Raw genomic sequence first — 13,705 nt, forward strand, 5'->3', positions numbered from 1 at the left:
TTTTAAAGTAGAGTTACCAACTGACTACCTTGGTTGTAAAAGTTACTTTGTTATGTCTCACATAAATGCCAAATTTTGAGCTGTCTTTCCAGCTAATGGGTTCCCTGAATGAACAGAATACAAAATGAAACTTTCAAAAAAATCTTATTTACTAAATATAGTTATTTATATTATCCATCTGACTCCAGAGTATCCCCTCCAAAACAGACAATATTGAAGTATTCATTCAGAAACTATGTAGCCAATGAATCCAGCTTCTTGTTAAGGATGCTTAAAGACTGTGAATTACGTGATCAGCATGGAAAACAGACGCTTGTCTTCACATTGTAGTGAACCTAGGTCTCCAGTTAATCCAAAGACTGTAATAAGTTATTTTGATACAAGGTAAAAAGAAAAGGAAGCGAGAATATAACCTGTTATATAAACTTTATTTTATTACCCCCATATCTATCAATTAGGCATCCTGAAGTTGTTCGGGATAAAAGATCTGAAGAATTACCTAAGGCCCAAGCTAGACCATAATGCTTGAGGAAGAGAGTTTCTATCTACAGAATCTAAGATGGCGGAAGATCAGTAAATGCAAAGAATAGTTTTACACTGTTCTTAGTGATTTTCCAGTAATGTGGAATACACTATAGAAAAGGTCAATAATGAACGAGGAAAGCCTAAACCTACTTAGGCCATAAGATAAATAACAGCTCAAGTGAGTAAAATTTATATTTTCTCAAGATGAAATATAATACAGATTGACTTTTTAAGAGTTATGAAAAACTAATGGACCCCAAAATTTAAGGACTCAAAGAGGTTCTCTTTAGAAATTACATTAAATGACTAATACTTAACATCAATTCAGAAGGAATAACACTCTAGGAGTTAAGTAGAATAAATAATATCTTAAGGATTGGAAACACCATTTAGAACAGGATTTTAAAAGATTTAGTGGCCAATAATATTTGCCAAGGAATTTTGTAACTTAATATAATTAATCAGAAAACTCATAATAGATAGGATTCCTGGCTCCCAGCTATATACAGTGCTATATAGTCTAAAAGTCATCAACTGCTCATCACAGACTACAGAGATTAAGACAGTCACCAATAGAAATGCAGGATTATATTGAAAATTAAGAAATCAAATCACTAAGATTTGAATATGTAACTGGCTCCTAAGTCTCTAGTTCCTTAAACGATCCAAGAGACTGCATGTTTAGAGAGACTATTAGAATTTCTCACAGTGAGAGAAAAAATTTGAGTAAAAATTTCATCCAGTTGGTCATTAATTTGGTTATTTACAGAAGAGTTTTTAAAGCTAATGTTAAGAAACTGCAGAAAAGACACAATATATATGTGTGTTTTCACCATGAATTTAATATATTTGTGACAGAAATTTACCTTTGGATACCATAAAAATGTCGACTAAGATTTTCTGCAAAGACAATATCTGAATTTTGAATTGTAGGCTCCATTGATGGTCCAGAACACTGAAAGAGAGGTAATTTTTAAATTTAACTTGAAAACCTTTTAAAATATAAATATCTGATCAGGCTTAAAAGAAAATCAAGCAAATGTTCTTTAAACTTGGAGAATGATTTATAATAAGCTGGTAGCGCCAAGAGAAGTTCAACTCTACAGAGAAGCCAGCAAATCTGGAAACACAGGCAAAATATATTTTAAATGGTCTATTAATATTATATTATAAAAGATGAATAACATTACCTCTGGTTCCAAATTTTGGCCATCTTGTAAAATTTAAGTGCTTTGAGGGCAGTGACTTTGTCTCTTAAGTTCCCAATTGCTAATCAAGATCAAGAACAGTGCTTAGCATAAACTTGATACTCAACACACACTTATTGAATGAACAGTTAATGACTTTTTTCTTCTTGCTATGACCAAATATCATCCAGAAGCCCATGACAGTAATTTAGCAAGTGGTATCATACTATTTTCAACTAACTGGTGTCTTTCATTCTCTTCCAGAGAATAGTTTATTCATTCTGGGGGGCTGCAACTTACATTTTCTACTGAAAAATACTGGCATAATGAGATGCACTTTAAAAACTTTCATGTTAGTGTGTCTTAAAACAATAATCTTCATATATACCTCAAAACAGGTATGAGGTACATATGCACAGGGAGTTGGTGATGGACAGGGAAGCCTGGCGTGCTGCAGTCCCTGTGTTGCCAAGAGTTGGACAAGACCGAGTGACTGAACTGAACTTATACCTCAAAACTGTAGTATATTATCATTATAATCTAAAAAATATAAATACAACAGTCTTTACTCAATTCAGTTGTATGTAAATAAAACTTTTTACTCAAAACCTCCTACTCAGGCAGAAAAAAAGACCACAATGAAAGTTTTTTGCTATTTCTGTAGTCTACTGGAAGCACCAGTATAGATTAATTAAAAAAAATCAAAGGGGAATTTCAGTTAGATATATTTATTTGCCTAGTTATTAGAATTATTCCAACTTGAGATTATACGACTATAAATCTCTTTAGGGTAAACCTGTAAACATAGCAACACCAATAGCAAAACTCACTGACCGAACAATCAACCAATTTACTATTTCATGTATATGACAAAAGGTGAGTACTGTCATGGCTGATAGATTTATGATGCAATATTAAGAAAATACATTGGGAAAAGGACAGCCTTATCATTTTAATTTTGACACAAGGCAGAATAAATCATTTGTTTTAGTAACAGTTATTGACATTCTTCACAGAAATTAAAAAGTAGGATTTTTGAAAATCAGAGCAATATGTGCTGAAATTCCAAGTCTACTTGGAATTGTGGGACCTATAGAAAGTTACTTGAGCTTTCTGAGCCTCAGCTTTCTCATGTACATAGTATTAGTAGATTTCTAATAAGTAGTTCAGGGGCTTCCCTGGTGGCTCAGTGGTAAACAATTCGCTTGCAACACAGGAGATGCGGACTCAGTCCCCTGGTCAGGAAGATCCTCTGAACAAGGAAATGGCAACCCACTCTAATATTTCTGCCTGGGAAATCCCATGGATGGAGGAGCCTGGTGGGCTACAATCCATGGGGTCGCAAGAGTTGGACACAGCTTAGCAACTAAATAACAATAATACGTATCTCACAGAGTGTAAGAGATTAAATGAGTTAATAAACATAAAATATCAAACACGTCCTGGAGTGCAGTAATATTCAACAATGGTAAAAACTAATATTTCATTAGATTAATAGGGGCTTTTGTGTCCCTGAAAGAAACAATACAGGACCACATTTAAAGTTACAGTTCTTCTGTTTTACATCAGTGCCAATGCAAACAAACACTCTTCCTTCAATTTAAAAAAATAACATATTTTATATGATTATTTTCTTGAATGTGAGCACTTACCACGAGAACACCACCAACGTATTCAAAAGCACAATGAGCTATGCAGCCATACTGAATAGTATAGCCAACAAGTCGAAAGGTTTTTCCCAGAACACCACGAAGCATAGTTCTATGTAGACTCTGCTACCATTGGCCTGATGGTAAATTTCAAAAAGTTTCATGATCAATACTATTTTAAAACACGTAAGAGATAATTCTACTGTAAAATATTTTACAATTACCCAAAGTATAGTAAATGGCTAATATGATTTGTGCAGAAAATCAAAAGTTTACTTTCATTTTTTCTATAAAGATTTTTTTAAAAGGCAAATCATAGCCACTTAATATTCTGATCTACTAAGCAGATTATATTCAAATATTACTGGGTTTAAATATAAATTAGATAACTAGTAGACTCTGAACTTGTCTCTCCCCTTTCATGCCCCGGTTATTTCTTGATATTAAGGCAGATACTTAAAAAAAGATATTAACTCTTTCAAGTATTAATAACAGTTCTTCATACTGTTTCCAGTGATAGAACATCAGTTCTTGTCATAATAGGGTAATAAACAGGAAAAAATCAGAATAAACGTATGAAAAGGCAAGTTTTCAATTACTTCATTTATTAACTTGTGTGATCTTCAATGAATTACTTCATCTCTATGGGCCTTAATAAAATGGAAGTAACAGTATCTCACAGAATGGTTTGAGAATAAAATTCAATTAACATGTCCTAGTGGCTTTGTAAATTGTAGGTACATTCAGTTGTCAGTTATTAATTGCTACTATAACAATGAACTCATGATTATGAAACACCATTAAAAACCAAGTATTTTTAAAAAGCCATATATACTTGACATACTGATATTCATCTAAAATATTCCTAGTATTTGTCCCTTCTTTTGTATTTACCTGCTACAACTACGTTTCAAGCATTTCTGAACTAATGGCCTAATGCTTAGGCCTAGACTTCTAGGCACTATTATCAGATTAAATTTACTAAAACACATCAACAATAATTACATGTAACATTTGCTCAATGCGTAGTATATAAGTCAGGCTTTACAAATTAATCTCTGTGAGACAGATATTATTAGTATTATCATTTTATAGATAAGGAACCTATGAGTAGTCAGCTTACATGCTAAACATCAACAAAACTAGAAACTCAAGAACTTAACCATTATGTTACACTGACTCCCATATCTCTCCCTTGCTCTCATAACCTCTATAGTTTTCTATCACATATTACTCATTTTCATGATTCTTTTTCAAATAGCTTCCATCCTGTCTTCAGATTCCAACCTGATCTTCCTTGATGCTCCTACAAAAACTGACTACTCAACCATACTCCTGTTTACTTAAACTGCCCACCAAACGCTTACTTATACCACTATCCCCGCCTGGAATATACCCATCAGGATACCCATCATGTGTCTAGTTTATAACTCTTCTCTAAATGCTCTCAATAGGCAAGCTGTTGCTTCTTATTTGGGTTCCTAATGTTCATTTTCAATGATTAAGAATACTGTCTCTATAGTTGGTCTGTCAAAGCAGATACCCTGGCTCCACCATATTTTAGCTGTGTGACGTTCAGGTTATTTGACCTATGCAAATCTCAAGTGCCTTTATCTGTAAAATGGCCTTACTATCACTATCTCAGAGAGTTGAGTCAGGATTACTTGTAATCAGGTATGTAGTTGTGTAGTGAAATAGATCGGAGAAGGCAATGGCACCCCACTCCAGTACTCTTGCCTGGAAAATCCATGGACGGAGGAGCCTGGTGGGCTGCAGTCCATGGGGTCGCTGAGGGTCGGACACAACTGAGCGACTTCACTTTCACTTTTCACTTTCATGCATTGGAGAAGGAAATGGCAACCCACTCCAGTGTTCTTGCCTGGAGAATCCCAGGAATGGCGGAGCCTGGTGGGCTGCCGTCTATGGGGTCACACAGAGTCGGACACGACTGAAGTGACTTAGCAGCAGTGAAATAGATCAATAAATGCTAGTTACTATGTCATTTGCTTGGCAATTAGCATGTACCATATAAGCTCATATAATTAAGCTGCATTTCCAAATGTCTAAGTTTCTGCCTATCTTATGTTTAAATAAAATATATTTGTTTTTTCCTTTTGGATGCACCATGCAATTTACGGGATCTTAGTTTCCTGACCAGGGAGTGAGCTCAAGCCCTAGGCAGGGAAAGCACAGTCCTAGCCACTGGACCTCCAGGGAAGTCACAATAATAGAATTATAGAAACCACAGGATAGGACTATTATTTATCAGTGTTTTATTACTTATTAGTGTTTAGTCACCTATTAAACATAGATTATGTCATCTCCCCTAACAAGTCTTCACTGGGCCACGCCAACAAATGTTACCTATGCTTTGTATCACTTACCTACCTTCAGCACACACTGATTATAATACTTACCGCACTATATTATTTATATCTTTCTCTTATTATATATTTTATTACATACTATGCTTATATGTCGGTGGGCAGTGACTATGCACTATTCATCTTTGAATCCTTGGGGCCTGACTGAATTAATGAATATATATTGAACCCAAATCTCCTATATTTTCCACATCTTTAGTATGATAAAATGGTTATAAAGTTCAAAATGATGATCAGAAGAACATTGAGATTTTTGGTCAACGAGGAGACAGAGTAATGTCATACTCACTGAAAGAAAAAACTATCAGTAACATATTAAAAAGTGTTCTCGTTAAATTTTTTAAGTAACATGAAATATTCCATCTTAGGAATCTGACTTACAGTAATAACTGACATACTTTTAAAAACTAAGGATTTTTAGAATATAATAAGTTAATAAACAGTGATACTTAAGAACACTTCGTAACTAAAGCGAGGCGAAGGTGGAAAGGAGGGAGACTTCTGTCTGCTCAGGGACGCTGCGGGGAGGCGGAAGCGGGGCCCGCCCAGGCGGTCTTTCCAGTGTCGGGGAAAAGGAGAGCGAGAAAGTGGGGAGCGGCGTGAAAAGGGGGTCGGGTGGGAAGGCGGCTCCATGCCGGCCCCTGCCCCGTCGGCCCCTCCAGGCCTCCATCCCCGCCAGGCACCCCGCCCACCACGCGCTCCATCACCAGGGTGGCCCACCCCGCCCCACCCTGTCCCGCGCCCCGTGGCGTCCTCTCTGGCGTCTCTCTTCCGCCCGACCTCCCCGCCACATCACTCGAGAGTGGGTCTGAGGGCTTTGGGAGGCCGAGGTTCCTCCCCCTGCCCCCAACGCGCCTTCGCTTCTGGCGCCGGCCACTACTGCCCAGGGTTCGCGGCCGCACAGCGCGGAGCTTCTGGTGCGTCTCGCAGGCTGCACAGCGTGGCGGTGCATGGCTCCGGGGGAGCCGGCCCTGAACCGGTCTGTCAGTCGTCCACTGCTCTGGACCCGGTGCCCGGTCGCCAGGCGCCTCTGCCCGCCCTCCGAACCTCGGGACATTCCCATCTTCTCCAGCGCTCGCTCGCTCTCTCTCTGACTGCAGTGCAGGAGGCCTCGGTTTGATTCCTGGGTCGGGAAGATTCCCCTAGAGAAGGAAATAGCAACCCATTCTAGTATTCTTATCTGGAAAATTCCATGGACAGAGGAGGCCACAGTCCATGGAGTCGCAAGAGTCAGACACGACCGAGCGACAAAAACCACCACCACCACCACAACTAAAGCTCAATTAATTAAAAAAAGATTTAAAAGGAGTAACAATAACAGAATATTGTTTGTAAAGTTAACTAGGTTGTGTAAATACTACTTTGCTCCAATGATAATATTAGGGAAAAAGTAGGGGCACGACTTAGCAACGAAGCTACAAGGGGTAAGTCCTAAGGCTTAGCTGTGAAACTGTGATCTATGAGACAAACCCTAAAAAGTAGTGAAATGGTTATTACATTTAAAAACAAAATAAAAACGAGCTTATCTGATGTTACAGACAGCATATATTATCAAACAAAAGGAAACATGAGGCACTCAGCAAGAAGACATTGATAATACAGATATAAGATGAAATTTATAGAGGAAATTATAGAAATCTACTAAAATTTAAATAATTTGAATTGTGCAACAGATTTTGCTTTTGGCTAAAAAACATCTGCTGCTGCTGCTAAGTCGCTTCAGTCGTGTCCGACTCTGTGCAACCCCATAGACGGCAGCCCACCAGGCTTCCCTGTCCCTGGGATTCTCCAGGCAAGAACACTGGAGTGGGTTGCCATTTAAAATACAAAGATGCTATAACTATACAATGGTTGTGATCTTCTGAGAAGTTCTGTAGTAACTTCCATTCACAAGTAATTGAAGGCATAAAGCCTTTTTTTATTAGTACACAGTAAATGCCCAATTTCAAATACAATGTTTGAGAAGAAACTATCTCATAAAATAATACAATAGATCAGTGATCAGAAGAAAAAAGTTAGCAGACATCATTTCTTCCTTACAGATACTAGCAACAGAATGGAGGCTGAAGTATCTGAAATTATTTTGGATCTTAGTCTCTTAAATAAAAAGAGCTGTTTATAGAGGACTCAGGATCAAGACTAGTTGGTCTTATATTTTAAAAGAGCACTGTTGAGAAATATTGAAACTGAGATTAAGAGCTCACAAATTTATTTAAGAGAAACCTCAAGAGTAGAAAGTAACATTCATGTAGTGTTAGTAGCTCAGTCACATCCAACTCTTTGCGACCCCATGGACTGTAGCCCCCTAGGTTCCTCTGTCCAAGGGATTCCCCAGGCCAATAATACTGGAGTGGGTAGCCATTCCCTTCTTTGGGGGATCTTGTGACCAGGGATCAAACCTGGGTCCTCTGCATTGCAGGCAGACTCTATACCATCTGAGCCACCAGGGAAGCCCAAATTTATGTAAGATATAAATAAATCACACACACTGCTAGGGTTCAACAGCTCTACTGGCAAAAAGAATTAAGACAGGGGTTTCAAACCTCTGGTTAACACAGTGATTTCAAAGGGTCCTTAACTCTTTATGTGCATACATGTGCCAGGTATCTTGCTTGTCACTTTGGATTTGCTCTCCACCTTTCTCCATACTGCTCTCTGCACTTGGAAAACTGACCTATATGAACTACATCAAGGCACTTCAGTCAAGCTTTGACTGAACCCCAGCAGGAAGTCAGAGAGAGAAAGGAAGGGTTATCTATTTTCCTGGCTATTTCCTTGGGTATTCTTCTTAGGCTAGTTATGTCTTTTGACCAAAAGTCACTGAATCCCCAAAGGCATAGGAGTCACTTTGAGGGGTCTCCTACCAGCCAAGTTTGAGATTATTTTAAAAAGTAGTAATAGTAATAAATAATATAGTAGACTAAAAATGAAATCTAGTCAGTACTTTTTTTTTTTTTAAGTATGTGTTGGGGATAAGGCAAGTTCTTTATAAAAAAAAAATAGCAGCTAATAAATACAGCAGGAATAATGAATTTAACACCAACGTAATTCAGGCAAGGGCCATTAATAGATGTTTAAAATAACTGGATGATATCCTTGGATTAGAAGAATTAGTACTACTACAGAGTAATCTATAGATTTAATGTTATCCCTATCAAATTACCCATAACATTTTCAAAGAACTAGAACAAATAATCCTAAAATTTATATGTAACCACAAAGACCCAGAATTGCCAAAGCAATCCTGAGGAAAAAGAACAAAGCTGGAGGCACAACACCCCCAGACTTCCGACAATACTACAAAGATAAAGTAATTAAAACAGCATGGAACTGGCACAAAAACAGACATACGGATCAATAGAGAGTCCAGAAATAAACCCATAAACCTACAGTCAATTAATTTTCAACAAAGGAGGCAAGAATATACAATAGAGAAAAGACAGCCTCTTAAATAACTGGACAACTACATTTAAAAGAAGGAAATTAGAATGGTCTTTAACAACATACACAAAAAAACAAAATGGATTAAAGATCTAAATGTAAGACCAGATACTATAAAACTCCTAGAAGAAAATATAGACAGAATACTCTGATATAAATCACAGCAATAATTTTTTAATCTGTCTCCTAGAATAATGGAAATAAAAGCAAAATTAAACAAGTTAAACTTGAAGTTACTGCACAGCAAAGAAAACCACAAAAAAAGACAACCTACAGAACGGGAGAAAATATTTGCAAATGATGTTACCTACAAGGGATTAATTTCCAAAATATATACAATGAGCTCATATAGCTCATATAAAAACAAACAAATGACCCAATCAAAAAACGGGCAGAAGACTTAAATAGACATTTCTCCAAAGAAGAAATACAGTAGGCCAACAGGCACATGAAAGTATGTTCAACATCGCTAATTATTAGAGAAATAAAAATCAAAACTACAATGACATATCACCTCACACCAGTCAGAATGGCCATCATTACAAAGTCTACAAATAATAAATGCTGAAGAGGGTGTAGAAAAATGGGACCCTCCTACACTGTTGGTGGGAATGTAAGTTGGTACAGTCACTATGGAGAATAGTATGTAAGTTCCTTAAAAAACTAAAAACAGAGTCACCATATGGTTGGCTGAGTGCCGAGGAATAATGATTTTGAAATGGGTTGGGAGAAAACTCTTCAGAGTCCCTTAGACTGCAAGATCAAACCAGTCAATACTAAAGGAAATCAATCCTGAATATTCACTGGAGGGACTGATGCTGAGGCTGAAGCTGCAATACTCTGGCCACCTGACGCAAAGAGTCAGCTCATTGGAAAAGACCCTGATGCTAGGAAAGATTGAAGGCAGGAGAAAAAGGGGACGACAGAGGACAAGATGGTTGGATGCCATCACCGACTCAACAGACATGAGTCTGAGCAAGCTCCAGGAGACGGTGAAGGACAGGGAAGTCTGGCATGCTGAAGTCCATGGTGTCGCAAAGAGTTGGACATGACTGAGTGACTGCAATTCCAGTCCTGAGCATGTATACAGAGTAAACTCTAATTCAGAAAGATATATGCACCCCAATGTTCATAGCAGCAATATTTACAATACCCAAGACATGGAAGCAACCTAAGTGTCCATCAACAGATGAAAGGATGAAGATGTGGTACATGTATACAATGGAATATTACCCAGACATAAAAAAGAATGAAACATTGTCATTTGCAGCAACAGAGATGGACCTATATATTATAAGTAAAGTAAGTCAGAAAGAGAAAGACAAAACCATGATATCACTTATATGTGGAATCTTAAAAAAAAATGACAGAGATGAACTTATTTACAAAATAGAAATAGACTCACAGACATAGAAAAGAAACTAATGGTTACCAAAGGGGAAAAGGTGGGAAGGATAAATTAGGAGCTTTGGACTAAAAGATACACACTACTTTATGTAAAACAGATAAACAACAAGGCTCTACTGTATAGCAAAGGGAACTATATTCAGTATCATATAATATACCATAATGGAACAGAATCTGAGTAAGAACAGATAGATAGATAACTGAATCACATTGCAGTTATCACATTGCTGTACACAAGGAACAAGCACAACATTATAAATCAGCTGTAGCTCAATTTTTAAAATACTGAGTAAAAGGCTGTTGGTAAACAGGATAGGTACAAAATATTAAAGTAAATAATTTATTATTTACAAAGGGAACAGAATACTTTTACATGGAGAGATCAAGTAAATATTATCTTAACTATGTGATCCAATTTAGCTGCATACATAAAGGTAAAAACTGATATGGAGCTTCTTGACAATCTTATCATCATTGTACTATTCTTGTCAAAAATGTATAACCTAAATCTAATTATAAACAATCAGATACATCCATACCGTAATTAGGTCGATTAGGACATGGATATCTCAGAGTGAGGGATTCAATTATTCTACCTACCACATCAAAATACCAACCCACTAAACTAGTAGTTTTCAAAGTATGGTCCCCAGATGAGCAGGAGGGGCATCAAAGCAACTTGTTTGAACTGCAAATTCTTGGGCCAAACTCAAGATTTAAGTAATCAGAAATTCTGGGAGTATTGTTCAACAATTTGTGTTTTAACAAGTTCTCCAGGTGATTCTGAAGCAAAATTTGAGAACTATTGCTATAAGCTCCCAGGATGGCCAAAGGCATTTATCCTTGAGCAGCTTTGCTCAGCTAGTCATTTATTACTGGGTGCTGTATAAATGTATAAATATTACCATATTTCATGTGTGCTGTGAAAAAAGTTGGGAAGCTTTGGCATACAGAATTTTACTCTCCTAAGAAATAGAATTTGTTGCTTTTTATTCCCTATCATATTTACATTCAAAAAAAAAAAAAACTTGAGTTAGATAAATTAGGAGTTTGGGATTGACATATACACACCACTGTATATAAAACAGGTAAACCAGAACCTATTGTACAGCACAGATAACTATATTCAGTATCTTACAATAACCTATAATGGAAAAGAATCTGAGAAAGTACGTACGTATAAATGAATCACTTTGCTATACACTTGAAACTAACACATGGTAAATTAACTATGCTGCTGCTACTGCTGCTAAGTCGCTTCAGTCGTGTCTGACTCTTTGCAACCCCATAGATGGCAGCCCACCAGGTTCCCCCGTCCCTGGGATTCTCCAGGCAAGAACACTGGAGTGGGTTGCCATTTCCTTCTCCAATACATGAAAGTGAAAAGTTAAAGTGAAGTTGCTCAGTCGTGTCCAACTCTCTGCAACCCCATGGACTGCAGCCTACCAGGCTCCTCCATCCATGGGATTTTCCAGGCAAGAGTACTGGAGTGGGGTGCCATTGCCTTCTCCAATACTTCAATTAAAAACTGAGTTATTGATGTAGAGAATCAACTTCTTTAATGGGGAGCCTACGTACTCTAACAGAGAATTACTAGAAAAGCTAGAAAAAAAAAAGGAAAATTTAAAATTGTGACCTTGTCACATAATACAGGAAAAGATATGATGATACTTCTTTCAGAAAACCTTTAAGAGACTTCTGATTAAAATATAGCAAAACTCCACATAATGCTGGTACAAGAAAGCAAAGTTGTTGTCTACTTTCAACAGATAACTGCATTATAGACTTAAAATGTCTTCTTCCTATAACATAAAGTTAGAAAACATTATGTTAGATGTAGGTCATAATGGCTTCCTTCCATACACATAAAAATCCTCAAATACCAACCAAAATAACTAATAGCAATAGCCACAAATACTTAAATAGTAGTTCTTGCATGCCAAGAACATGCAAGAACATGTTCTGTTCTGAACAAGCACTGTTCTAACTACATTATTAACTCATTTAATTCTTACAATAACTCTATGAGAACTTAAGTATCTGAGGGACAGAAAAGTGAACAAACTATTCAAAATCACATAGCTCATACACAGCAGAGCCAGAATTCAAAATGAGGATGTTGGGGTCTAAAATCCACTATTATATGCCTCTCAATAAAAATCAAAGAAATTTATAAGAAACTATAAAATAGGTATGGGAGAGAGGTTGGACTGGTTAAAACTAGCTAAAGGGGGCTTCCCTGGGGCTCAGTCAGTAAAGAATCTGCCTGCAATACAAGAGACATTGGTTCGGTCCCTAGGTTGGGAAGATCCCCTGGAGAAGGAAATGACAACCCACTCCCGTATTCTTCCCTGGGAAATAAAGTGCATATGCAAATATATATCTCAAACTAGCTAAAAAGATGGAGCAGAATGAACTCCAGAATATGAAAAAGAAGTAGACATTTCTCCATCCTTAGAAGTTTCAGGGAATAGAGGTACAAGTCTAAGATCCTGATTTACGACTAAGCATTGAAGAAGCCTTTTTGGGTATTTCAGAATACGCAAAGGCACACAAAAAAAATCCACCTGATTGTTCAGGTGTTGAATTCCTTTGAAAGAGAAAGTATTCTGTTTCAGAAAAAGAAAAAAAAAAAGTAAAGTGTCAGGGTTACTTGAGAATATCAGTTTACAGAAATTCATTCATTTTAAAGTATAACCAAAGAAGTGATTAATGTACTTTTTTTGATAAACAGAACAGTTAGTGAATATATGAGCATTTAAAGGATTCACATTAAGAAAAAGGTGAGAAGAGAGTAGATGTGAAGCAGAAGACAAATCGCAACATTAAGAGTTTTGCTACATTTACCTTCATTTGGATAAGAAAAAACAGCAGACTTAAACATTCCTGACACCTCTGTGATTTCTAAAGTTCAAAGATATCTAGGCAAAATACACTTTTAGCGTACAATTATATATGTTTGTGTATATATACACGCATATAAATAAAGTAGCTGAAAGACATATGTCCACTTCAGACTGAATGGAAGTTACTGTGACAAGGAGAGAAGAACAAAGACTCATTAAGACATAGATGGTGAGTGGTGTACCCTATTCAATAGCTAAATACTTCA

At 36.9% G+C, this 13,705-nt stretch overlaps 1 protein-coding gene across 18 annotated transcripts in view; it reads right to left on the reverse strand.

Annotated features, from left to right (window-relative positions):
- IMMP1L (inner mitochondrial membrane peptidase subunit 1) overlaps window positions 1–13,705 on the reverse strand; it is a 77,190-nt gene that overhangs the window by 27,215 nt on the left and 36,270 nt on the right. For 10 of the 18 annotated variants that reach the window (XM_059874983.1, XM_059874982.1, XM_059874981.1 and 7 more), the window contains 2 exon segments: window positions 3,365–3,498; window positions 1,392–1,480 (listed from right to left, as the gene is read on the reverse strand). In XM_059874983.1, the coding sequence (XP_059730966.1) occupies window positions 1,392–1,480; window positions 3,365–3,469 (194 nt within the window). In that variant the 5' untranslated portion in view covers window positions 3,470–3,498. 18 annotated transcript variants of the gene reach the window in all.

The sequence above is a fragment of the Bos taurus genome, chromosome 15, assembly GCF_002263795.3.
Source record: "Bos taurus isolate L1 Dominette 01449 registration number 42190680 breed Hereford chromosome 15, ARS-UCD2.0, whole genome shotgun sequence".
In the NCBI taxonomy this organism is placed as follows: domain Eukaryota; kingdom Metazoa; phylum Chordata; class Mammalia; order Artiodactyla; family Bovidae; genus Bos; species Bos taurus.